Source organism: Acomys minous (genome assembly GCF_964271855.1).
Source record: "Acomys minous genome assembly, chromosome: 14".
Classification (NCBI taxonomy): domain Eukaryota; kingdom Metazoa; phylum Chordata; class Mammalia; order Rodentia; family Muridae; genus Acomys; species Acomys minous.
The window spans coordinates 3,244,690-3,268,519 of record NC_140496.1 but is presented as its reverse complement, the minus strand read 5'-3'; the positions used below and the strand labels follow the sequence as shown (position 1 = coordinate 3,268,519).

Below are 23,830 nucleotides of genomic sequence, written 5' to 3'. Positions count from 1 at the left end.
AGTCAACACACACCAGACAACAGCGCTTCTCACCACAGTCGGCACACACACCAGACAACAGCGCTTCTCACCACAGTCAACACACACAGCAGACAACAGCGCTTCTCGCCACAGTCAACACACACCAGACAACAGCGCTTCTCACCACAGTCAACACACAGCAGACAACAGCGCTTCTCACCACAGTCAACACACACAGCAGACAACAGCGCTTCTCGCCACAGTCAACACACACCAGACAACAGCGCTTCTCACCACAGTCGGCACACACACCAGACAACGGCACTTATGTTGACTTCTTTTGAACATTTATTAGAAAAGCAAAATGTATGTTCATCTCAAATATAACAGTTAAAAATGGAAAAGCAATACAAACAACGTGTTAGCCAGCAGCATCCAGCCCTCAGCTCGCCCACCTGCTGCACGCTGTTGGGGTGAGCCCAGTCACTGCCTGCCTGCCTCCCGTCCTATAGCCAGCGCAGGTGAAACAATCATAAAATTAACAAGTTAGGGTTAAATAAGCTTAAATAAGAGTGTTAAATACAGGACACTTTATCAGAGTTTCTGTACAAAGATAAACAGATCTGGTGCTGGACACATGCCCCCACTGGCAATGCGCATCGGGACTCTAGTCAGGAAGGCAGACGGAAACTACAAGAAAGCGAACCATGCACTGAGGTGACGGGCCCAGCCACTCACAAGGCATATGTAGCTCTTAAAAAAAAAATCGGAACACTGTTAATATTCAGGCACCGTTTGTTTCTGCAAATAAATACGTCTCTACGGCAACAGCATCCGAGCTAGTGTTAAACTTCAGGGCTTCTCTGATGGAGCTCTGCGGACTACTTACTTCGCCCTTCTTATTGCTATGATAATGTGGCTGTGGAAATAAAACTACTGTACATCCAAAAAAATAGAGCACCTTTAACATTAAAGTACATGTCTGATTATCTGCCTCCATATCTATCTTACAACCCTACAGCCCTGCTATAGTAAGTACACTGGCTTAACATCCTGTAGGTCACCTGCTGAGGCTAATGACATTCAGCTCTCCCTGTACCCGCCCCCCAGGGACGCTGAGGCCAGAACGCTTTCAGGGGGATCCTTTCAGCGGCAGCCACTCGGGAGGAGTGCAGGCCCAACCTGTCCGGCTGGGGTGACGAGTGACACGCAGAGTGGACAGTGAGAAATCTACGTACAGGTGGTGGAAAGCACATGTAAGGACGGCACTGCCGACTTGGAAGGGACCACAGGCTGGCAGGCTGGCAGGCAGGCAGGGAGGCAGGCAGGCCAGCCGGCCCATGGTCCCCGGTGAGGAGCAGCTAGCGGGTCAAGCCTTCTTGTCAATGGTGCTGAAGAACCACTCGGTGAACTTGCGCAGCTGGGCGGTGGCGGTCTGCGACTCTTCCTGCAGCCGCATGTTGTCTTGCCTCAGGTGCTGGACTTCAGCCTGCAGCACCGCCTTGTCTTGCTTCTCCTGTTCAGACCAAAGACAGCTCAGGTCACAGGTCACAGGTCACAGGTCAGCTGCTCCCACTGAGCTGGACATGAGGGCCCCTGGGACATGCTGGCCTGAGTTCTGCCACTCACACAGGGACAGGGGCATGCTAGCCTCTGGGCTCCGTCAGAATGCTCTCATATGCAGGAAGGCTGTCAAATCAGACGCTTACACTCTGGGTCCCCTGATGCACTCACATCCTACATATCCCGGGGCCCTTGTGTCTAAACCAGGTGAGTTAAACTCAACTTCCTTGGTGTCCATACCTTCAAAGGAGATGAAGCAATGAGCTGTGTCTGCTCTGACTGGGTCTCTGCTGTGTTAGAATGAAGCCCCAGGGTCTGGGAAACTTGGTTAGTCCAGGAAGAAAACACACACACACACCCCCTCCCTCTACCAGGATCACCGCAATACACACTGAGGTGGAAAAGCAGAGCCTTGTTGGTAACTCAGCTGAATACACCCTGGTAGTCTCCCTCTGCCCTTGACCTTAGCTCTTGGCTGGTGAGGAGAGATAGTCATCATCAGAGGAAAATGTGTCAGCATGAGTGCGTGTACACGCACAGACCCACATGTATCTAACACGCTGTAAAAGCTGTCCCAGTGCCCATGCTAGGACAGCTCCCTCGCTGCACACTAGAGCAGAACTCTACCCTGTGTAATTCTTTCTCCCCACTGCTACCTTCCTGCTTGGACCAACCCCACCAACGTTTACACCAGCTATAATCCCTGCTCTCCTGAAACCAAACCAAGCTGCCACCTCAGGAGCCTCCAGGGCTCTCTGTAACACACACTCCACTCTGCCCCCAAGGGCAGCAAAGGGCACCAGGCACAGTAGGGCTGTGCAGTGGGAGAAGCTGGAATTCCATGTGCACTTGAAAGGCAGGTGTTCTGAGGTGGGAGAGCTGACTGGGAGAGCTGACTGAGCAACTCACTTCCCTTTGGGCTGGCTCACATGTGGCTATTGCAAGCAACAGCTCACAGAATAAAAAATGGCGCCTTGCTGTATCTGACTTCATAAGGGACCTCACCATCTGGAAGGCTCAGCCACATTTCGGTACGACCACAGGGGAAGAAAGCCACGAGGCAGTGAGAGCCGACCAAGGCCTTTCTGTGCCCAGGCCTGTTTAGGGTCCTTACTGTTCCTGGGTCTTCTCAGCTTATTGTCAGGAGTTAGAAGGGGCTGGACGGGGCACCACGCACTGTTGCTGGGCTCCAGTAATCACATACCTTCCGAAGGTCCGTCTGTAACTGTCGGAGAATCAGTTCCAGCTGGTTGACTTTGCCAGTCAATGTGGAGGGCGATCGCTCCCTGGGAAATGGTACAAATTAAGAGGATGTAAGAGACCGAAGGCCAGGACATCGCTGTGTTTGTGTTAGCAAATGTCACTGGAATTATTATGTGTAAGTTGGCGATCTGGGACAAGGTCCCCATAGCTACCACTATGGGCAAGGAATCTGTGAGACACGAAGTCTGGTAAGAAAACAAAAGCCAGGAACACGTAAGAGGCAGGCCAGGGCCAAATCCTGGGAGCCAAACGTAGGTCTGATTTTCCCTGACTTGTTTTTGCCATGAAGACAGAACCAGGTTCGATAGAAAGGTAGCCATGACCCAGTTCACAGGAACGTCAGAACTGGGGTTCATGCATCACGAATAGTGGGTGCACCCCCACATGAGGCAATAGCAGGTGGACAGTTGGACCAGGGATCAGGGACTGGGCAGGTCCTACAGGATGAGCGGCCAAGACTGACTGGCGCTTTTGTAGTAATTAGATAGCTGACCTGAGGCCCCACTTGCTCCTCTCCGCCAGAGAGATCGGCTTTAGTGGGCACAGGCCAGCTGAAGCTCCGTCTATGCAGGCAATGGCCACACAGACAGGGCAGTCCTACCTAAGACTCTCTCCGGCCTGGCCTGGGACCCCTGAGTTTTGGGACAGGGGAGGGAGGGTTCACATACCCAGGAGTGTCCATGAACTCCTTGCCACTGGTGGGGTCCACACACAAGGACAGCTCGGGGGCCCCTTCCAGTTCCTGTCCATGCTGGAGGTCGGTGAGGGTACAGAAAGATGCCACCCTCTGGTCTAGAGATGAGGGACACACAGAAAGCAGGTTGGAGAGAGCCACCAGGCAACATGACTTTGTACAGACCAATGTGCTGAGTGGGATCTGCTGACCCCGTATCGCGATGCCCTGCTCGGAACACAACAGAAGCAAACTCAGGCAAGCCACTGGCGATGAAAGGGAGTGAGGCTGGTGCAGACACCACGGCCACAGGGCAGCTTTTGTCTTTCCACACCCCAAGGACCCTAAGGCTCCTGGCTGGGCATGGTTTTAACAAGCTGGATGAGGTGGCTGGTGACACCCATGGAGATGGACCCTGCTGCAAGCTCCCATGAGCTTGGGAACATTCCCGAGGCGGACAGCCAGGGCGCACGTCCCTGGGCACCCTCCCCTCAGTATGTGGACCACCATGCAGGCGTGCAGACATGAAAGAAACAAACAGGCTACAGGACGGCAAGAGCCAGTGCCAATCACCTAGGTAGGAGGCGTGGTGACAGAGCAGCCCGAGTTCTTCATCTGAGTCAAGACCTGAAATAAGATTTAGAATTCTCCCATGAACAGGAGGGTCTCTCGGACCTTGAGAATCTCGGGGACCCTCCTAGGGCTCGAAAGATGGAGGGGGTGTGAGTGGAGCATGCATGGTGTGCTAGCATTTGTTTGTGTGGGCGTGCGTGCTCCTGTCTACACGTGTGTAAGCGAGAACAGCAGGGGAGGCCCGGGCACACTCAGTGCAGTGTTATCTGGTGTCACACGGCATGGAGAGAGAACTGTCGCATGTTCTGGGCGCTCTAGTTAGAAGCAGGGCGGTACTATCTGACGCACACATGTTCACCCGCAGATATTATCACTTCATAGTAACCCCAGTGAGCCACTCTGCAAGCACACACAGTGGTGAGGAGAGCAGCCAGTGGGGCCTCACTGGAAACTGTGCAGGACGCTCAGAGGGCCCAGCAATGTGGGCAGCAACACCCACACCCAGCTGAAACAGAGGCCCCTCTCACCAACAAGGCGTTACGAACTTGGCCATTCCATGTTTCCAGAAAGTTGGGCAGAAAAGAAAAGGTAACAGGTACAGCCCAGCCTCTCAGGGCTGAACTCTGACCCAGGAAGAACATGGGGGCAGATCCGGGAAGCTGCCCTGCGACACTGCCTTGCCCCGGGTCCCTGAGTGTGTGCGCACTGGGAGCTGGGAGGAGAGGCATGCAGTCTGCCAGGGAGCACCCAGGAAGCCCCTCTCACAGGACTGATTAATGGGGTGGGGCAGTACCCAGGTGCACTGGGCGCTCTGTCTCCTGCTGGCTGCCTTGCAGGCCTCCTAATGAGGCGACCTGCCTGTTTGGCTGATGTAGGGTCACACACCACCAGTTAATTAAAAAGGATAGCGATGCTGAGGCTGTCAGAGGCACATGATGGAAAGTCACTGCAGCCAGAGTGCTGAAGGCACAGACTGCTCAGGGTGCCCTGGGCGCTCCCAGAATCCTTGCTGAGCCTATCCAGTGACCTGTCACATCAGGGTTCCCACCCAACACCTGGTATGGGCACACTGGTCCCTTAAGTGACCTTTCTGTGAAGCCCAAGTGTAACCTCCACACGACAGTGTCCTGCACCCACTCAGACTAAGAGAAAGCTGCATTTAACCACTTAGGGCTTGCTCCTCGGGCACTGGCACGTGACGAAATAGCCTGCAGCTTAATGAATAATGCAGTTTGGCCACCGTCCACTACCACACATGGTCTCCCTGCATGAGGTGGTGAGGGTGGAGCCAGGGGAACCTGGCTGGGAGTCAGCAAGAGCTCCTTGTGGCTGCAGAACTTGTCACACACCAAGTATTGGCTACGGTCTTAGGTAGAGTCCTGGACAGCCTTGCTCTGGAGAGCCCCAAATAAGACACTGTATTACTTAAAAACAGTGACACCAACCAAAACCCAGGCAAACCACAGAGGAAGACTCACAGGGGCTCTGCAGCTTCAGAGAAGGAGCCAGAGCTCTGACTGAACACTGAGCTCCCTGGGCCATAGGAAGGCGACTCACTTGACAGGACAGGAAACAACACACTGCACTTCCCACACCTAATGCCCTGGCTCAGGCCTTTGTCTCCTAAGGAGTGCAAGGAAGAGGCAGTGCCGTGGAGGCCCTGGGCGAGAGAAGCGCCTCTGCTCAGGACACAGGCCTGCAACAGTTTCAGTCTGCCGTGGACAGGGTTTAAGCTGGTTTACCAGACAGAACTTGACTGTGCAGCTTTCATCTCCAGAGAGGTCAGGCTCTCCATTTTTCTCACCATGGAGAGGACCAGCAGGAGGCACCCAGTGCATACACAGGTGACCAATACCTCTCATCAACTTTGTGCTAAAACTTGAAACTGAAAACCTGAAGCTGGGTGTGGTGGCACACGCCTTTAATCCCAGCACTCAGGAGGCAGAAGCAGGTAGATCGATGTGAGTTCAAGGCCAGCCTGGTCTACAAAGCGAGTCCAGGACAGCCAGGGCTGTTACATAGAGAAACCCTGTCTCAAAAAACCAAAACCAAAACCAAAACCAAACCAAACCAAACCAAAAAACAACAACAAAAACAAAAACACCAAAAAAAAAAAAACAAAAACAAAAAAAAAAACCAACAAAAAAAAACCTTTTTAATCTTCAAAGTTTATGGCTAAGCTGTTTAAGAAACGAAAGACTCCTGGACATGTAATAAAGGCACAGACTTAATGTACATAACACGCTCACGTGGCCATCTAATTCCCACGGCAGCCCAGCACCAGCACGAGACACATGCGAGGAAAAATGGCCCACTCTCAGAGGCTAGGCCTCCCCAGCCTGGGACACAGAATGCAGTCTCTGGTTGCCAGCATCACTTTAATGTTGAAGCACGCTTCTTCTTCTTCAAGTCACACCTCAGCTGAAAACTCCCAGAGCCACACTGGTGCCACTTGATGCTCTGAGGAGGAACGGGAGCAACTAACTCCAGGACCTGTGTCTGTGCACGCTCACCTGTGTGGGGGTGCACAGACCAGAGGTAGATGCTGTCAACCTTGTTTTTGAGACAGGATCTGTCTTGGGCTTTGAACACTTGCTGGTGTGGGCCACTGGCTGGCTAGTGAGACCCAGGGATTTGAGAACCTCTCCTTTCCCAGCACTGAGGTTACAGATGTGAGCGACCATGTCTGTAGATCAAACCCAAGTCCCCGTGCCCGCACGTCTAGCCCCTCACTGAGCTGTATCCGCAGCCCTGTAATCTAGGGCTTTTAAAGAGACTCCCCTGCCCCTCCCTGCCTCAGTCGGACCCACGGCCGGACTTTCTAGTTGTCTTTCATCTCATTCACAAGCTCACACCCCATTAACCCTGGGTGTAAGTGACCACACTACTAACACGTTATCACAACTGCATTAACACGCTGCCCACGGGCATCACCACCCCCTCCCCGCCCCTCAGCACACTAAGAGTGCTGGCAGTGTCGCACTGGGATCATGGGGCCAATGGAACTGCAGGCAGCACCTTAGGAGGTCCCAAAGCCTGAGGATCCCAAGTGTGCTTCCTACGGGGGTGTGCTGCTCTTAAACCACTGGAAGTAAAGGAGTCATTAAGAAAATGAGTCTGTACAAATATTATCTCAAGTAGCGAAAGGGAGGCCGAGCATTGCATGGCGGGTGGCTAATGGATCTTGCTTTGCCACATCAGGCAGATCTGCAATTCTGTTCAGGAACTCTGACAGGCAAGGGCTGTGACTTCATCCCACACCAAACAGACTGGACATAATAAAAAGAATAAAATAAAGCTCGGCGTGTGACCCAGCCAGGTCTTCAGCATGACTGTCTCAGCACAGGGGAACTGCTGTCCTGGGCAGATCCCAATGACACCTGGACCACCCTCTCCTAGGCCACGGAGACATCTTCACTACGTCATGGTGCTTTGGGGTTCCAGTCTGCGTGTCTTCCTACTTCTGGTTGATTTTAATTGTGCTATATCATTTTATATGAAATAACGGGCTGTCAGCCAGTTCTTAGGAATGAGACTCAGGTTTGGGGAGGGGCGTGGCACTGCCCTATAGTCTGAAGACCAACCCTGGCTTCAGGCGTTCGGTGGCTTCCTGGAGTGGCAGAGCTGTTTTTCACACTGAGCAGGTGAGCGCCCCTTGCTCATCATCATTTTAACTTACATAAGACTGTTTGCACACTTAGCTGCCGTGTCTCATCTTTACTGCGCCGCATCCACACACCTCATTTGTTTACCACAGAGGCAGCGTCCTCCGCGGTTCATTCATGCACTGTACACATCTTGTCTTTCTCCAACACACTGATTATAAACCTTGCTCTACAGTTCACTACGTCCCTTTTAAATTCTAGTCTTTCAGGCTCATAAACGATCTGATACTTACATATATTTTTATCTGGCCATATATTTCATGTTTTCTCATTACTCTGTAATTAAAGCTTCCAAATGGTAGTATTATTCACTTTTTATAACATTGACTTTTCTGGTTTCTAAATCTAAATGGTGTATGTAAATTGCTTTCTCATTTAGGTGTTAAATACATTCTGATGCCCACACTCTTCATTTTTCAAAAGGACTTATTCTATTTTTGAATCATTATTATGCTATTTTAATTATTATTGATTTATAATAGGTTTTTTGTTGAATACTGTTCATCATTTTTCTAAATGGGTGCAATTAAGTTCTTAGCATATCTTTAGATAGCTGAGTTGAAACTGCACTTATCTCAAATTAATTCAAAAAGGACTGTCATTTTTACCGCAGAGGAGTCTACCGATTCCTGTCCGTATCTATATTAAGACGCCACCGTTAGGAGTGTTTCCATTCTCTTGTAATTCCGGCGATGGTTTGGTTTCCAAAGAATGCACAGCTGGATCTCGCTGACTTGCTTCAAGTGTCCTCAATGGCAGCTTCAGTGAATGTGTGTGGGATCTGAGCCAACCCGACCTTCCTCTGCGATGTGAGCACGCCACTCCACCCTAGAGTCTGCCTGTCCTTGTATCCTGACTGACCCACAGATGGCTGCAGGTATCCCAGCCTGGGACTTCTCAGACAGACACAGAACCTGTTATCCTACGGGATCCCACCACACTTGACACAGTGGGTGCAGAGTCCAGCCAGGGTGCGGCTTTCGCAGACACACACAGGAGCTGAGTCCTCTGGATGAGTCTGACACAGGCAGGCTCCACATGTGCTCTGGTAGCCTGTGAGGCAGCCACTTCTCAGTTAAGCCTCAGCCAGCTCACAACACTGACATGGAGGCCATACATTTTGAGATGGCTTACTATATAGAAAGAGTAGTTAAAAAATCAGGAATACTTTGAAAGGTTATTTATCTAGTTAACTTTAGAATCTTTTTCGTATGCTGTTTTTTGAGACAGTTTTCTCTGTGTAGACTCAGTCTGTAGACCAGACTATCCTCAAACTCAAGAGATCCATCTGCCTCTGCCTCCTGAGTGCTGGAGTTACAGGCGCGTGCCACCTGTATGACGATTTTAGTTTAGAATCTTTATTAATTTCCATTTGACTCTACTTTCTAGATCTATAAGCACGACTACATTTTATATCACTGATATTTCCCCTCCCCACACTGCACTGTTTATGTAATCCCACACAAAAGCTGATGGCTGCTGTGTTTTGCACGCGTGTTCCCCACGGGCTCACTGTTTGAACACTGGGTCCCCAGCTGGGGGCGCTGCTTGGGAAGGTAGAGTCTTTAGGAGGTGCAGCACTGCTAGAAGACGCGGGTCTCTGAGGCCTGGCCCCACTTCCAGCTCCCTGCCCTGTTTCCTGAGTGTGGTCAACCAGCTTCCGATGCTGTGGTTGGCCACATCACGATGTCTCTGTATTATGGACTGTATCTCTCTGGAACTGTGAACCGGCATTTTATCACAGCAATGAGAATGCAGCTCAGGCAGCTCCCGTGCTCAATCTGATGAAAGCGCTAATCATCAGCACATTCCCTCTGCACTCTGTAGACTCCATGAGACTTGGGAAGGACCCTCTCAAATCTCATCTTTTATTAGGAACAGGTCCCAATTCTATTAGATATACTTCTAGGAAATTAGTATAATCACTCTTAATTACTTCACCTATTGTAACTTATTATAATTAGAGCTTTTCTTTTATTAAACTACTTAAACAATGAATACTCTTAGTCTGCTACAGAATTTCATGTGAGTTTTCTCACAGCAATCGTACAGACCGAGGCTCTCTTTTTCAGAGATTTAAAAAGAAAGAATTCTATTACACAAGAAAGCTGCCTCTAGATTTCAGGAAAGCCTTGCACAGGCACCTTTATCCTTTGCAACTGAGAACAGTTCACTCTCTGGGTAGATCTGAGTGCAGCCGCTGTTTTGGAGCACTCTCGGATGGCTTTTCAGTGACTTCCACACTTGCTTTGGCCTTTGTTCTTTGTCCCCCCATTTTTCTTTTAATAAATACTCACTTAAGTCACCATGTAGTTTATTCCTATGTAGCTGAAACTCCTCAATAACTTCTTTTAACCTCCCTTTAATGTTACCCAGAGAACACTCAATGAGAAAATGTGGAGGAAAAGTGGGTGAGGGTGAGGGGGAAGACGTGGCATGCAGTGCAAATGGAGCCAGCCTGGCAGAGGCTGCAGCAGTGTCGGGTGCGTGGCCTCCCATGGATAAGGTGAAGGCGCGGAGGGTAACTGTGCTGAGTGGGAGCATCACCAGGAGTCAGCCGAAGCACTGGCGGGGGGGGGGGGGGGGACGGGGGACGGGGACCGTGAGCTGAGGGACAGCTGCCATCTATAGACTGTGTTTGGTGACAGGTTCTCTCTAGTCTCTCAGCTAATCCCTGGCACTGGGAAGCTGCCTGAGCTTCCTAGCAGTCAAGCTGTTTTCTGTGGCACTAGATACGGAATCCTGGCCCTGCACTTTCTGAGACAGGATCTCATCTGCTGCTCAGGCACCGAGCCCACGGTCCTCTCTTCCCGCTCTGACTTTCAGGGAGCCAGGATGACAAGCCTGGGCCAAGGCCTGCGTTCTGCAGAGGACAGCAACACCCCAAAGCAGCACAAGGCTCATGACGCAAGCCGAGGAGCCTGTGTCTTCTGCAGGGTGACCACCTGCTGCAGGCCAGGAAGCCAGGGAGCCTGTGTCTTCTGCAGGGTGACCACCCACTGCTGTGTCTTCTGCAAGGTGACCACCCGCTGCTGTGTCTTCTGCAGGGTGACCACCCGCTGCTGTGTCTTCTGCAAGGTGACCACCCGCTGCTGTGTCTTCTGCAGGGTGACCACCCGCTGCTGTGTCTTCTGCAGGGTGACCACCCGCTGCTGTGTCTTCTGCAGGGTGACCACCTGCTGCTGTGTCTTCTGCAGGGTGACCACCCGCTGCTGTGTCTTCTGCAGGGTGACCACCTGCTGCTGTGTCTTCTGCAGGGTGACCACCCGCTGCTGTGTCTTCTGCAGGGTGACCACCTGCTGCTGTGTCTTCTGCAGGGTGACCACCCGCTGCTGTGTCTTCTGCAGGGTGACCACCCGCTGCTGTGTCTTCTGCAGGGTGACCACCTGCTGCTGTGTCTTCTGCAGGGTGACCACCCGCTGCTGTGTCTTCTGCAGGGTGACCACCCGCTGCTGTGTCTTCTGCAGGGTGACCACCTGCTGCTGTGTCTTCTGCAGGGTGACCACCCGCTGCTGTGTCTTCTGCAGGGTGACCACCTGCTGCTGTGTCTTCTGCAGGGTGACCACCCGCTGCTGTGTCTTCTGCAGGGTGACCACCTGCTGCTGTGTCTTCTGCAGGGTGACCACCTGCTGCTGTGTCTTCTGCAGGGTGACCACCTGCTGCTGTGTCTTCTGCAGGGTGACCACCCGCTGCTGTGTCTTCTGCAGGGTGACCACCTGCTGCTGTGTCTTCTGCAGGGTGACCACCCGCTGCTGTGTCTTCTGCAGGGTGACCACCCGCTGCTGTGTCTTCTGCAGGGTGACCACCTGCTGCTGTGTCTTCTGCAGGGTGACCACCCGCTGCTGTGTCTTCTGCAGGGTGACCACCTGCTGCTGTGTCTTCTGCAGGGTGACCACCTGCTGCTGTGTCTTCTGCAGGGTGACCACCCACTGCTGTGTCTTCTGCAGGGTGACCACCCGCTGCTGTGTCTTCTGCAGGGTGACCACCTGCTGCAGGCCAGGAAGCTTCTTTCTCACTGATCCCATGATGCTTACGTATTTTATGGGCTGAGATCGTATCTGCTAAAGGTTAATCAGCATTCAAAGAAAACCTCTGTTGATCTATTTACACAAGGCATGGATATTTTAATTGGATTTCATTTCATGGTCTGTGTGTGTGCTGCGTGCACATGAGTGTACACTCCCACGATACCACGCTGAGCCCAAAGGTGGCGATCACATGTCCCCCCTCATCATCTCCACACGTCCCTGGCTTGGGACAGTCTCCCTGAACTGGAGGCTTGTCATTGTGGGTAGACTGGCTGGCTAGCAAGCTCCTGGATCTGCGTATCTCTGCTCTACCCCACAAGGCTGGGCTGCAGGCGTACACAGACAATGCCCGGCTTTTGGTGCAGTGCCGGGGATTCAAACCCAGGTCCCTGCACTTGTACACAGCGCTCTTACCCACTCAGCAGTTAAGTGCAGTCAGGTTAGTTTTAATACTTTTCCCATTAAACTGTTCCTGAACACCGTGTGCTCCTTTCAGAACTCCCGAGGGCTTTCGGGCACACACTTAGCATGCAGCAGCCTTTCCGTCGTTACGCAGTAACAGAGAAGGGGACAACTGTCCTGCACTGTGCTCAGGCACTTGCTGGACAGCACTTCACACATCTCCAAAGTGCAGACCCCGAGCCTCATCTCTGGTTCTCCTGAAGAGCTGTTTCACTGTGGTCAGCAAGGCCTGGGAACATGCTCCTCTCTGGAGGGGACTCATGGAACGGTCCAGAGTCCTGGTGACTCATCCGTGGTCACAGTAACACAAAGCCCCCTCTCCACAGTCGCCATATCTAAACATGTTCAAAGCACTGTAATGCGGCAGGGGCGAGTCCGGTGCCCCGGCTCTGCTCTGCCTACTACAACAGAACCTTAGCACTTAAACTTCAGCTCAGGGAAGATAAACAAGACGTTTTTGGTGATGAATGAGCAAGTCAACAGGACACATGACTGCCGGAACTCTTGATTTTCTCAGGAAGAACTGTGTCATCTGTTGTGTGACTTTTCCTGAGCTAATGGAGAGAAACCGCTATTCGTCCCAGATGCAGAAGACACTGGGGAACTGAGGAACCAAAGAAAAGGGCCATTCAAGGCACCTGGTGAGCCAGTGAGTACTGGGGTGACTAAGGAGAACACGGACAACTCCACCCTTCCTTTTACATGCTGGACCATCCAAAAGGCCACACACAGCTGCATGAGAGAGGGCATGGTGCCTGAAATCTCAGTCAGGGACCCATGAACACCCTCTTCCATGAGGAGTGCTGGTGGGTTCCAGCCCAAAGTGCTCTCCTGCATGCCATGGCTGCTGGTTTAGGATCCCTGACACCGAGGAAACGGTTACACAGGCGGTTCACCCTGATAGGCCAACACATTCCATGTCTAAATGGCTGCCTTCAGATGTGCCAAGTGCTGCTTATGCCACCACCCTCAGCATTTATAACAGTGGAATAAGCAAGTGTGTGGGCCCCATGCAGACCGTTTCCAGGGCAGAGTGAGGCATGATGGGAAGCAGGAAGGGCACACTCACTGTGTGTAAGCGTCCCAGTCAGGTAAAACCTCACTGGTGGACACGCACCCCAGAGGCACAGTGTAAAGAAGGCCTCTTCAGCAGGCCACGCCACAAGGGGAGAGGACGCGTGACTTAGCAGCCCAATACCCCCTGGGAGATGGTCCAACCGCTGTCCTGAACCCTGAGGTCACAAAGGGGGAGCCACAAGCAACTGACAGGTGTGAGGGGCCAATGGAACAACATATCCTGTTTAGGCTAAAGGTCCTGACAGTCTCAGTGGGCAGAAGGCACGACAGCCCCATCAAACCACTGGCATCAATTCATCTACTGGGAAAGGTGGGCGCGTCAGAGCCTGTACGTAACATGTCCCCACAGGCCAGCGTGCTTGCACACTTGTTCCCCAGCCGGGCTTGATGCTAGGGAAGTTATGGAAACTGAAGAGGTCACATGTGGGGTCATGCTGGGTGAAGGAAGTCAAGGATGACATTTATAGGCTAGCGCCACTTCCTGAGATATGAACAAGTGCCCACTGCCCACTCCCAGGCCAAGGCCTGCCCACCACTGTGCCGTCAACGGTCTCTCTCAAACCATGAGCTTAATGTTGGGTTGTCCTCTCAAATGCCACTGCCTGTCAGGCTTTGGTCACAGCAATGGAAAAGATAACACAAATGACAAATGGTAAAAACTCCCAAGCGTTGTGTCCCATGTCACACAAGGCCCCAATAGTGGGAAGCACGTTTTTCATCTACCTTGTGGACAGCTCTCCAAAGGAGAAGGATGCTCCCCAGGTGGCTGCTTCAGCTGGACAGTCACGGCCTCAATGGTGACCAAAAGCAGTGTGGCCGGTGGACAGTTTTCAGAGCTCAACTCACCCAGCACAGCCCACTGACCACAGGGTTAACGGACCCACTAAAACCCACTGACCACAGGGTTAACTGACCCAGCACAGCCCACTGACCACAGGGTTAACTGACCCAGCACAGCCCACTGACCACAGGGTTAACTGACCCAACTAAAGCCCACTGACCACAGGGTCAACTGACCCAACTAAAGCCCACTGACCACAGGGTCAACTGACCCAACTAAAGCCCACTGACCACAGGGTCAACTGACCCAACTAAAGCCCACTGACCACAGGGTTAACTGACCCATTAAAACCCACTGACCACAGGGTTAACTGACCCAACTAAAGCCCAATGACCACAGGGTTAACTGACCCACTAAAACCCACTGACCACAGGGTTAACTGACCCAACTAAAGCCCACTGACCACAGGGTTAACTGACCCACTAAAGCCCACTGACCACAGGGTTAACTGACCCACTAAAGCCCACTGACCACAGGGTTAACTGACCCACTAAAGCCCACTGACCACAGGGTTAACTGACCCACTAAAGCCCACTGACCACAGGGTTAACTGACTCACTAAAGCCCACTGACCACAGCCCACTGGCCGCAGGTTTAGAAGAAGCCAGGGCCCACCGAGATAGAGGTCTACATGGGGCAGACAGTCTTGCCGCAGTCATCTGGCCTCTTGAGGGTTCCCTCCATGTCACCGCAGTGAGCTTCAAGGACAGAGCGTGAGCCAGGCAAGCATGTCTGCTGTTCACACAGGGAAACCAAGCCAAAGAGGACAAGTGGCTTGTGGATCAGGTGGGAATGGGCGTGTGGAGCAGAATTTAGGGCTTGAGCCCTCTGCCGAGCACTTGTCACATGACACAGCTGCCTGCAGACACTTCTTTCCCCCTTTTCATCTTCAAAGATGGGCAAAGGACTCAGCATTTGCCGGATGAGCCAATACAGACGTGTGCTCCTCAGCTGCAGGACAGGCCCCACAAAAGCACACTCCCTGGGCACAGAGGGGCCCTGGGTGTGAGTGGGTATTTACCTTCAAATGCCCGTGCAGCATCCACGAGGTGGGACCAGTCTAACCCTGTGGCTGTGTCTGGCAGCGGCATCAGGCCAGGATCTGCACACTTGGACTTATCCGATAAGGACCCATCAGAGAACCAGAACTCATCTGAGCAGAAACAAAATCAGAAACAAAAGTCTGTCAGTGTGTCTCTACCCAGAGTCACAGCATGAGGACCACTGGTCCCCAGAGTCTGTCAATCCATTAGTAATTCACTCAGAGCATGGGACCTTCATAGGAAATCAGTCAGTCAGTCAGTCAGTCAGAGCATAGGACCCTCAGAGGAAATCAGTCAGCCAGTCAGTCAGTCAGTCAGTCAGAGCATGGGACCCTCACAGGAAATCAATCAATCAGTCAGTTAGTCAGTCAGTCAGGATGGGAATAGGTCAGTCAGTCATAGCTTGGGGACCACAGATCCCACAGAGCACATTAATATGAGTGCCATAGTCCCCAGTACAGTCAGCCAGTCTGTCAACCCATCCATTAGTCTACATGGCCAGTCACAGCGTGAGCATGCTACCCACAGAGTCACATGGTCAGTCAGCAGGTCACAGCTCAGCCACACTATTTGCATACAGTTGGTCCCAGTATGAGCACCGTGGTCCCCACTGCAGTAAGTCATCGCCCTCCCAGCCATCCACCCAGTCAGCACACAGTCAGCCAGGCACAGCATGGGTCCTACCATCGTCACAATCAGCCAGACACAGTATGAGTACCGTTAGTGCATCAGTCCCTCCGTCCCCATAGCGTCAGTCATAGCACCAGCACTGCTGGTCACTCCAGGGTCAGAGTCAGTAAACCTTACTGACATCACAAGGGCCCTTTTCTCATCCAGATGTGGTAAGGCCACTTCAGTCAGCAGACTGGAAAGTGAAAGGATGTCTTGTCATGACCTGTGTGCACTTTCCTGCCCCCACAGGCCAGCCCTCCTGCTGCCACACGAGATGCTCCAGCTGCCCTCACTTCTGAAATGCAGTTCTCTTCCAGCGGCGCCTGTGCTTTCCCGCCATTCCTGGTCTCCTTGAGCTCTCACAGCATCTCCTGAAGTGCTTAGGTCATTACTAACACTCCTTGTTAAGAACTCAGGCCTCTGAGACTAGATTCTGAAAGGGCCTGACTGGACAGGCGCGTTGAAAGTGCCTTTTCTGAACCTGCCCAGAGCATGCAAGCACGCGCGCGCAGCTGCCTGTGGCTGCATGTGACTAATGAGACCAATCAAAGTAATGGCCACCTGGCTGGCTGAACCTGCAATTAAGTTCAGGGGCGTAATTAAGCAAATGCACCTGTGAATTCTGCACCTTCATCCCTCTGGGAAGCTGTGAGGGGCTGGCATCTGGAAGAGGACAGGCAGCATTTGCACATGTGGCCGTGAAGGACACACACAGTCTGCTCCCACTCGACAAATGCAGCAGACCTCTCACAGTGACAGTGACAGTGACACCAATCAGACAGGGCCGTTTCCAGGAGACCATGCTGACATGTGGTGCTGTCTGCCCACGTGCTCCCAGTCTCCTCTGTGAGGGAATGAACACTATGGCAGTCTCTCCCTGTGCATCTTTGCAATAACAGCAGCTCACGCTTGTATGCTGCCACTGTCAGGTGCTAAGCCGGCAGCAGGGCAGGAGCTGGGAGAGAAACAGGCATGAACTTTGGGCTCCTCCTCAGAGGCCTCTCTGGGATATAATGGCAGGGCCACTGGGCAGTGCCAGGAAGGAAGACAGTGGCTGGTGTTATTAGTAGAATAAAAGGGACAGTGGCTGGCTGGGGATAAAGGCCTATGTGACAACGGAAGGGACAGTGGCTGGTTCCTACTTAGAAGGCAGGGTGAAGTTAGCATCCTCCTGTGGGAAGCACTCCCCCGGCTACTCAATGAAGCAACCAGTTGGCAATCTTGGGCTAAATAATTCACGCTCTGTTCCTGAAGTGTTAAAATAAAATGTATCTGTTCGGCCTAGGAAGCTAATAACTGACACACAGAGACTGAAACTAATTCAAAGCTGCACACACTAGGGCAGAATCTAAACTGCTACTAATCTAACAATAAACTAAAATAAACTACCCTAATCCTCATAACCTCCGTGTATCCCGAGCACTTGCCAATCTGATCCTTCTAGGGCGGCTTCTCTCCTCCAACTCCCTCCTTCAACTGTCCTTCTGCCCAGTTGATTGGCTAAACAGCATTTTATTGACAGTTGTTACATCCACTCAAGACATTCCTCCACTGAAGCGAGACACAAACAGGAATCTGGTGCAGGAGGGCAGATGTGAGTGACCGGGTATGTATGCAGGCAGGTGCATCGCGGCCAGCCCTGGAGTCGGCTCACAAGGGAGCTATGTGGCACTGGGGACACAGGAAGTGCCTGTATGACCAGAGGCAAGGGCAGACAGGGGGCCAAGCATGGGAAGTCCCCTCCGGCTGGAGCCTGTGGTGCAATCTACAGAGAGAGACTGCTCTGTCACACCGTGGCAGTGGGACAGCCATGGTGTACAGCTCAGCTCACAGAGGACAGTCACCGAAGGGGCTTCCCGAGCCCTTTGCAGAAGACAGGCTAGGTGACGTGCTCTGAGACGGAGTCCCGTCTAAGGGGCTCTGAGACGGAGTCCCGCCTAAGGGGGTGACACTTGGTTGAGATCTGAGCAACAAGGGGAGCTGGCCGACGCCTGCCACACGGCTGGTGTGAAAGCGCAGGGTGAGTGTGGGTAGCTTTGACCTGAGGGGTGGGGGGCAGCCTCAGGTTGTGGCTGTCTCTCAGACAACCGAGGAGCCACCTGTGGCTTTTCCAATAATCAAAGGCAGGCACACTTAACGTTTTTCTTCCATTGAGTGGAAATAAGGTAATTACAAATAGGAGCTGCCTTTTTTAATTCCTCTTTTGTCCAAAGTCTCAAACTAGCAACTGACACGCGACACCTCTGCCTGCGTTACTGGACTCTACACTGGGAAGCCAGCAAGTGCACTCACCATGCCAGGACAGCCATGTGGCCCCAGAGCCGGGAGAGACACACTGCCATGGTCTGGTGGGTGTGAGTATGGTGGGAAGGACACTGTGATGTCACACGCTGTGCCTGCTCTGCTCTCCAGGTTGATGGCTTCTAGAAAAGACCACTTGTCATGGCTTCTCACAGCTATCGTTTCCAATCTAACTCTCCGAAGCCTTGGGGTGCCTCAGGAAATTCAGAAAGAAAGTGACCAGCTAGGGGACAACACTGACTAGCTCCCGGGGCACAGTCACAGAGCCTTTGACAGCACGTAGCCAACCTCCAGAAAAGCATCTGGCTCCTCACAGAGCCAAGGTGGCCTGTGCTATCTAACACTCAGGCCAGACAAGACGGTACACTTAGGAGAAAGGCATATGAAGTCCTAACGAGCACTTCCTGGGGCTCTGAGGAGAAAGACATACGAAATCCTAACAGGAGCACTTCCCGGGGCTCTGAGGAGGTGAAGAACAGAAGAGGGCATGGATGGCCAGGATGTGCTTCTGGGTACAGGTGGACAATGCACAGATTAACGTGGACAGACCACACACTCGATGATCCCTGCCCACACTGCATGAGGACGGAGGTGAGGCGAGCACCAGGCCCTCCTGCCCACCCAACATAGCCTGGGGATCCTGTGGATTCCTAACCCACTCCACCATCCGGACTGTGCCTGACTTTGTTGCATTATAAATGCAGTGGGGCCACCCTGACAGCACTGACTGCACGGCCCTGGATGTGGGATTTGCAGGTGACAAGTCTGGATCAGTCTGACAAAAAGAGAGCTAATCATGGACACTAAGTCTCCATGGGGCACAAGGTTTATGACTGAGAGTCAGACACGTGTTCCTCAGTGTTCCCACATGGAGGGCTGTTTCTGCGGATCAGGGTTCACACTGCTGCCACATTCTCAGAGGGGTCTGTGGAACAACTAGGAGGATTCTGAAGGGACAGATGGAGACTGCCATGTACCTGAGGTGGTCATGGACCAGACCTAGCATCCTCCAGCAAGGGGGAGTCATGAGAGTGAGAGTGCACGGACAGCAAGGGTCCTTAAAAAAGTAACAAGATCATGGAAAATCTTGCTTCTTTCTCATTTTGATTTCACAGTGTGGAAATATAAGGAAGGGGTCAAGAAAGCACAGGCTGCCACGAGAGACAAGAAAAAGCAAAGAGGAATGTTAGCTGCTGTTCGGAAGGAGGCGGCCAGCATGAAATGCTGTGCTCTCCAGCTGCAGGACATGGCGCTGGCACAGTGACCAGTGCCTGCTGCAGAAGAGAGGGCGGGAGGGAAACTGAGCTGTACAACGCTGTGGAGCCAGCAGCTAACGTCTGTACAGAGCAGGTACAGGGTGAGACCTGAAGCCAGAACTGTGGGTCTGGCTGACAATGAAGCATCAGTGGGCTCCAGGGAACCAAGGCACTGCGGTGCTCGGTGCTTGAGGTGGGGGCTGGAGGCCTCAGGCTTGTAAAGGGAAAACGTGGAAGCTACAGTATTTTCTGCTCAATCTTTCTCTGAACCTAAAACCTAAGAAGTGGATTTATCACCAGCACTATTTATTTAAGAAACTGAAGCTAAAAAAAAGAAAAAGAAAAAGAAACTGAAGCTAATGAACAGAAAACCTGACAAGATAGAACTGAGGGTCAGTCACACTTGTGGTATGGGAAGTGAAAACTTAAGGGTATAAAACAGAACTTCAGCAGCTTCACAAAAGCTTTTAGGAGACACTCAGTGGCTGTCCTGAGCTACGGGAGACCCTGGCTCCGAAGAGGTGTGTGTGTGTGTTTGTGTGTGTGTGTGTGTGTGTGTGTGTGTGTGTGTGTTACAAACGTGTCTGGCTGAGCTTCTGTCTTGCTATTGAGAATCGCAGCATCTTTGCAGAAGGCAGGCAGCGCGCTGCACAGCAGTGCACAGGGTGAGGTCCGCACAGCTTGTTAAGCGTTGCCAGAAGCCTTATGTCAGAAAGCCGGGGTTTATACACACTGCAGAAGCTAAACTGGTTCTAGAGACAGTTCTCTCTGTGAGGAAATCTAAAAGACAACCCGGATAGAAACCCATGGTTAGACTGCTATCTTTCCTGTGTTACAGAAACGGGGGCCAGGCTTAGGAACTACCACAGTGGGAATGCACAGGTGGCTCAGTGGGAAAACACTTGTGCAAACACGAGGACCTAAGCCTGGATGCCCAGAACCCGTAAAAAAGCCACGCGTGCCAGCGTGTGCCTGTTCCACAGTGCAGGTCCCAGGGACGTGCTGGCCGGCCACACTAGCTGAAACGGCAAACTCCAGGTTCAGAGGGCCCTGTCTCTACACCTGTACATATCTTCACGCATGCATACGAGTGTGCACATGCGCACACACACAGACACACAGGGCACTAAAAATTATAGTTTTAAAACTTGATGTGGCAATCATCAGACTGAGCTGTGGCCGTGCTGTGAGTTGGGACACAGAAGGACACAGGTTGTGACACGCAGAGGTCTGTAAGGCTGTAGCTGGGCCTCCCAACACCCCCACCTGCTGCCACCTGCTACCAGGACCATGAAAAGGGGGGCTGGGTGCTTGGCACAACCTCACAACCCACCCCATGCCACTGTTGCTCTTTGAAAAAGTTAAGACTCTATACATGGCTTCCTTCAGAGATGAAGTAAAAACAGCATTTGATAAAGACATCTAATGTAAACCACCTTTCAGTTTTGCTACTTGAAAATGACTTAAAAGACAAAGGAAACAGTGCCAACTATTGACTCTAGTCCCCCGTGTGCACCAGGGATGCCCGGCATGGGCACCCACCCCGGCCCACGCAGCCCGAGTAACCCGGCTCCACTTACTCCGTAGGGTCCCCATGCTGGGCGCAGGGTGGGTCCTGGGGGGCAGCGTGCTGTGGTAGGGCGGAGTGGTGCTGAACAGAATGTCGTTGGGCAGGGCCTGGTCCAGAATGGAGCTCCGGGAACTGGCAAAGGATGATCCCCTGCGGTTGCTGCATACACTCTCGTCCGACAGTGTTCGGTACAGCGACCTCCGCGGAGACAGGTTCCCATAGAAGGAAAACTAGAGGTTGAGCAAAGCGGGGGACATTAACAGTCTACAGACGACAGAAGTACTGGTCCATACCTGTAATCCCTAAGACATGGGAAGCTGAGGCAGGGGGACTGCTGAGACATCAAAGCCATCCTGAGTTTCATGGCAGGTAAAGGCAAGCGTGGGCTACCACACCAAGACCATCTCAAACCCAAGCAAAACAGCCCGGATAAAGATGCGGCCAGAGGTGTCTGACGGCTAGGAGAGCAGTTTCCTCAAGATCTCCATTAGTTCAGGAAAGCCAAAAATTTGGGGAGGCTCCTGGGCCATGCCTAGATTTCAGGGTTCCTTCCTCTAATACAGGTTAGACATGTATGGCTTCATTAATTCTGAAATGTTAGATGGAACCGCAGGAGGCGAGTGCTCCTAGAAATACAGGGGCTGCCATTTCGGGCAGCCCATATTCAGAAGCACATGCTGTGGCTAGATGGGAATTGGAAGTGACTACGTTTAATATTAGGCAACTGATGGCAGGGAGGGCCGATTGAGTGCAGGTAACAGCTAATTCTGACACTAACATTCTGTGAGCCATAAACAGAAAAGTAGTTTGAATCCGGCAAATCCCGCTGTACACTTAAAAATTACCACTTGCAAAAGTCTTATTATAATTGTTGGAAGCTGAATTGCAGCTAATGGATGTGGGGTGAGCCTGCCCCCTGTGGGCGGCACCACTCCCTAGGCGTGGGCCCGGAACTGTATGCAGCGAGTGGGGACTGTGCTGAACACAGCCAAGCACGCACGCGCCCACTTCTCTCTGCTCTTGTCTGTGAATGTAATATGAACCAGCTAGCTGTTCGAGGTTCCTTCCTGCCTTCCACACGTGTATCGACTGTCCTCTGAAGGTACGAGACGAAATAAGTCCCCTTTTCTCAGTTTGTTTTTTCATTGTTTTAAATCAAAGCAAGAGACATGACACTAGGACAACAACTTTAAGGACCCACTAACATCACTGGCTGTTTTCATCTCAGATACAGTAAAACAAAATCCAAACAAAGAAACAAGGACTCAAAAAAGTCAGACCTGACCTGCATCCCCATCACTTCCTTGGCATACTGAGCCACATTCCTCTCACATAGATACCACCTCTATTACACACAGAGTGGCCAGGAGGCTAGAAACCCCTCAATTGCCTGTGTATCCATCTGTCTGGCCCTTCTAGTGAAGAATAAAATATTGTGTGCGTGCGTGTGTGTGTTTGTGTGTGTGTGTGTGTGTGTGTGTGTGTGTGTGTGTATGTGTACACAAATGCCATGGTAGATTAGTCAAAATCAGAGGAGAACTTGGGGGAGTCCACTTTCTCCTCACCATGTGGGTCCTAGGATCAGGTGACTTGGGTCACGAGGCCTAGCAGGAAGTGCCTTTAGCTGCTAACTATCTTGTCAGTTCTTGCTTCTTTGAATTATTTTAAAAAGTGACTTAAGACAGAACCTGGGGCAAGAGAGCAAAGACCAGTGAATTCGTCCCTAGAGAAGGTACTGCTGATGAGAGTGTAACTTGGGGAGGAGTCAGGGTTTGGGCTGCAAGTAACCCTGCTCACCTCTGGAACAGCCATCCTCCCAGGGCACAGGCTGGAGGTCCTGGGTCACTGGCCCTGGTTTGACTCTCTCTCTGCCTAGGCACCGTGCTAAGCTCCTATGTGCGCCTTCCTAGCAGAGCCGGCATAAGCGGTTATCACATCAGCACACAGGCCACTTGCGTAAGGACCCAAAGGGAGCCTGCCTGGCTCTCAGAGCACCGGCAAGAATCCGATGCCCCCTCCCCACCTGCTCAGGCTTGCTCAACTTCCGGAAGAACAAGCAGGGGCAAGGGCAGGGCTGGGACTCAGCTCTTGCCTAGAAGGTACAAGGCCCAGGCTTCCACCCTCAGTACTAAAAACCAAACCAAACCTGCCGCCCATGCCAGCGGCCACGGCCACTTTACACTGGGCTGTCACTGGGACCACAGAAAGGGTTGTGGGGAGGCACACGAGCACTCCCGAGCCGCACAATCCCTGTGTCCCTTGTGGTCACTCACCTTCCGTCTCCCCTCCTCCACTAAGGGGCTGTCAGGGAGCATCAACTTCAGAAAGTCATCTTTGGATAGGACATGCTGAGTTTCTGAAACAGAGTCCCCTACGACTGCCGGGTGCTGAGTGGCTGTGGCCATGATGCCCACTTCGCCATAGATCCTGACGGAGTAAAGAACCAGAGCATAGGTCAGAGCAGCTGTGGCTTACCCGTAAGGCCCTCGGGGTCAGATCAAAGTCCAGCAAACAGGTGAAGGCAGAGGAGACGCGCAGTCAGTGTGAGGACTTAGGTTCAATGTCCCAGAACCCAGATAAAAAGTCCGGTGTGGTAGTAGGCTTGGCACTGGAGAGGCCGAGACAAGCACATCCCTGGCAGCCACTGGTCAGCTGGCCTAGACTCATCAGCTAGCTACAGGCCAGTGACAGACACTGTCTCAAAAATCACAGTGGATAAAGGCCAAGGCACAGTGGCCAAGGTTATTCTCCGACCTACACACACACACATACATGCACAAACACACAGACACACATGCACTATTCTCGGCTCTGGCAGTTTACTGTGGTTGTGTGTGCCATCACAATATCTCAAATCTGTGAAATGAACTTAAATGTAGTTA

At 52.2% G+C, this 23,830-nt stretch overlaps 1 protein-coding gene across 5 annotated transcripts in view; it reads right to left on the bottom strand.

Moving 5' to 3' along the window:
- Positions 1 to 296: 296 nt before the first annotated feature.
- The window catches only part of SIPA1L2 (signal induced proliferation associated 1 like 2), a 144,795-nt gene continuing 121,261 nt past the window's right edge, over positions 297 to 23,830 (bottom strand). For 4 of the 5 annotated variants that reach the window (XM_084756634.1, XM_084756633.1, XM_084756635.1 and 1 more), the window contains 7 exons: positions 23,222 to 23,375; positions 20,959 to 21,178; positions 15,128 to 15,259; positions 4,034 to 4,087; positions 3,456 to 3,579; positions 2,729 to 2,810; positions 297 to 1,477 (listed from right to left, as the gene is read on the bottom strand). In XM_084756634.1, coding sequence (XP_084612760.1) covers positions 1,331 to 1,477; positions 2,729 to 2,810; positions 3,456 to 3,579; positions 4,034 to 4,087; positions 15,128 to 15,259; positions 20,959 to 21,178; positions 23,222 to 23,375 — 913 coding nt within the window. In that variant the 3' untranslated portion in view covers positions 297 to 1,330. The remainder of the gene's footprint in view (positions 1,478 to 2,728; positions 2,811 to 3,455; positions 3,580 to 4,033; positions 4,088 to 15,127; positions 15,260 to 20,958; positions 21,179 to 23,221; positions 23,376 to 23,830) is intronic. The other variant, XM_084756637.1, reaches the window with a different exon arrangement.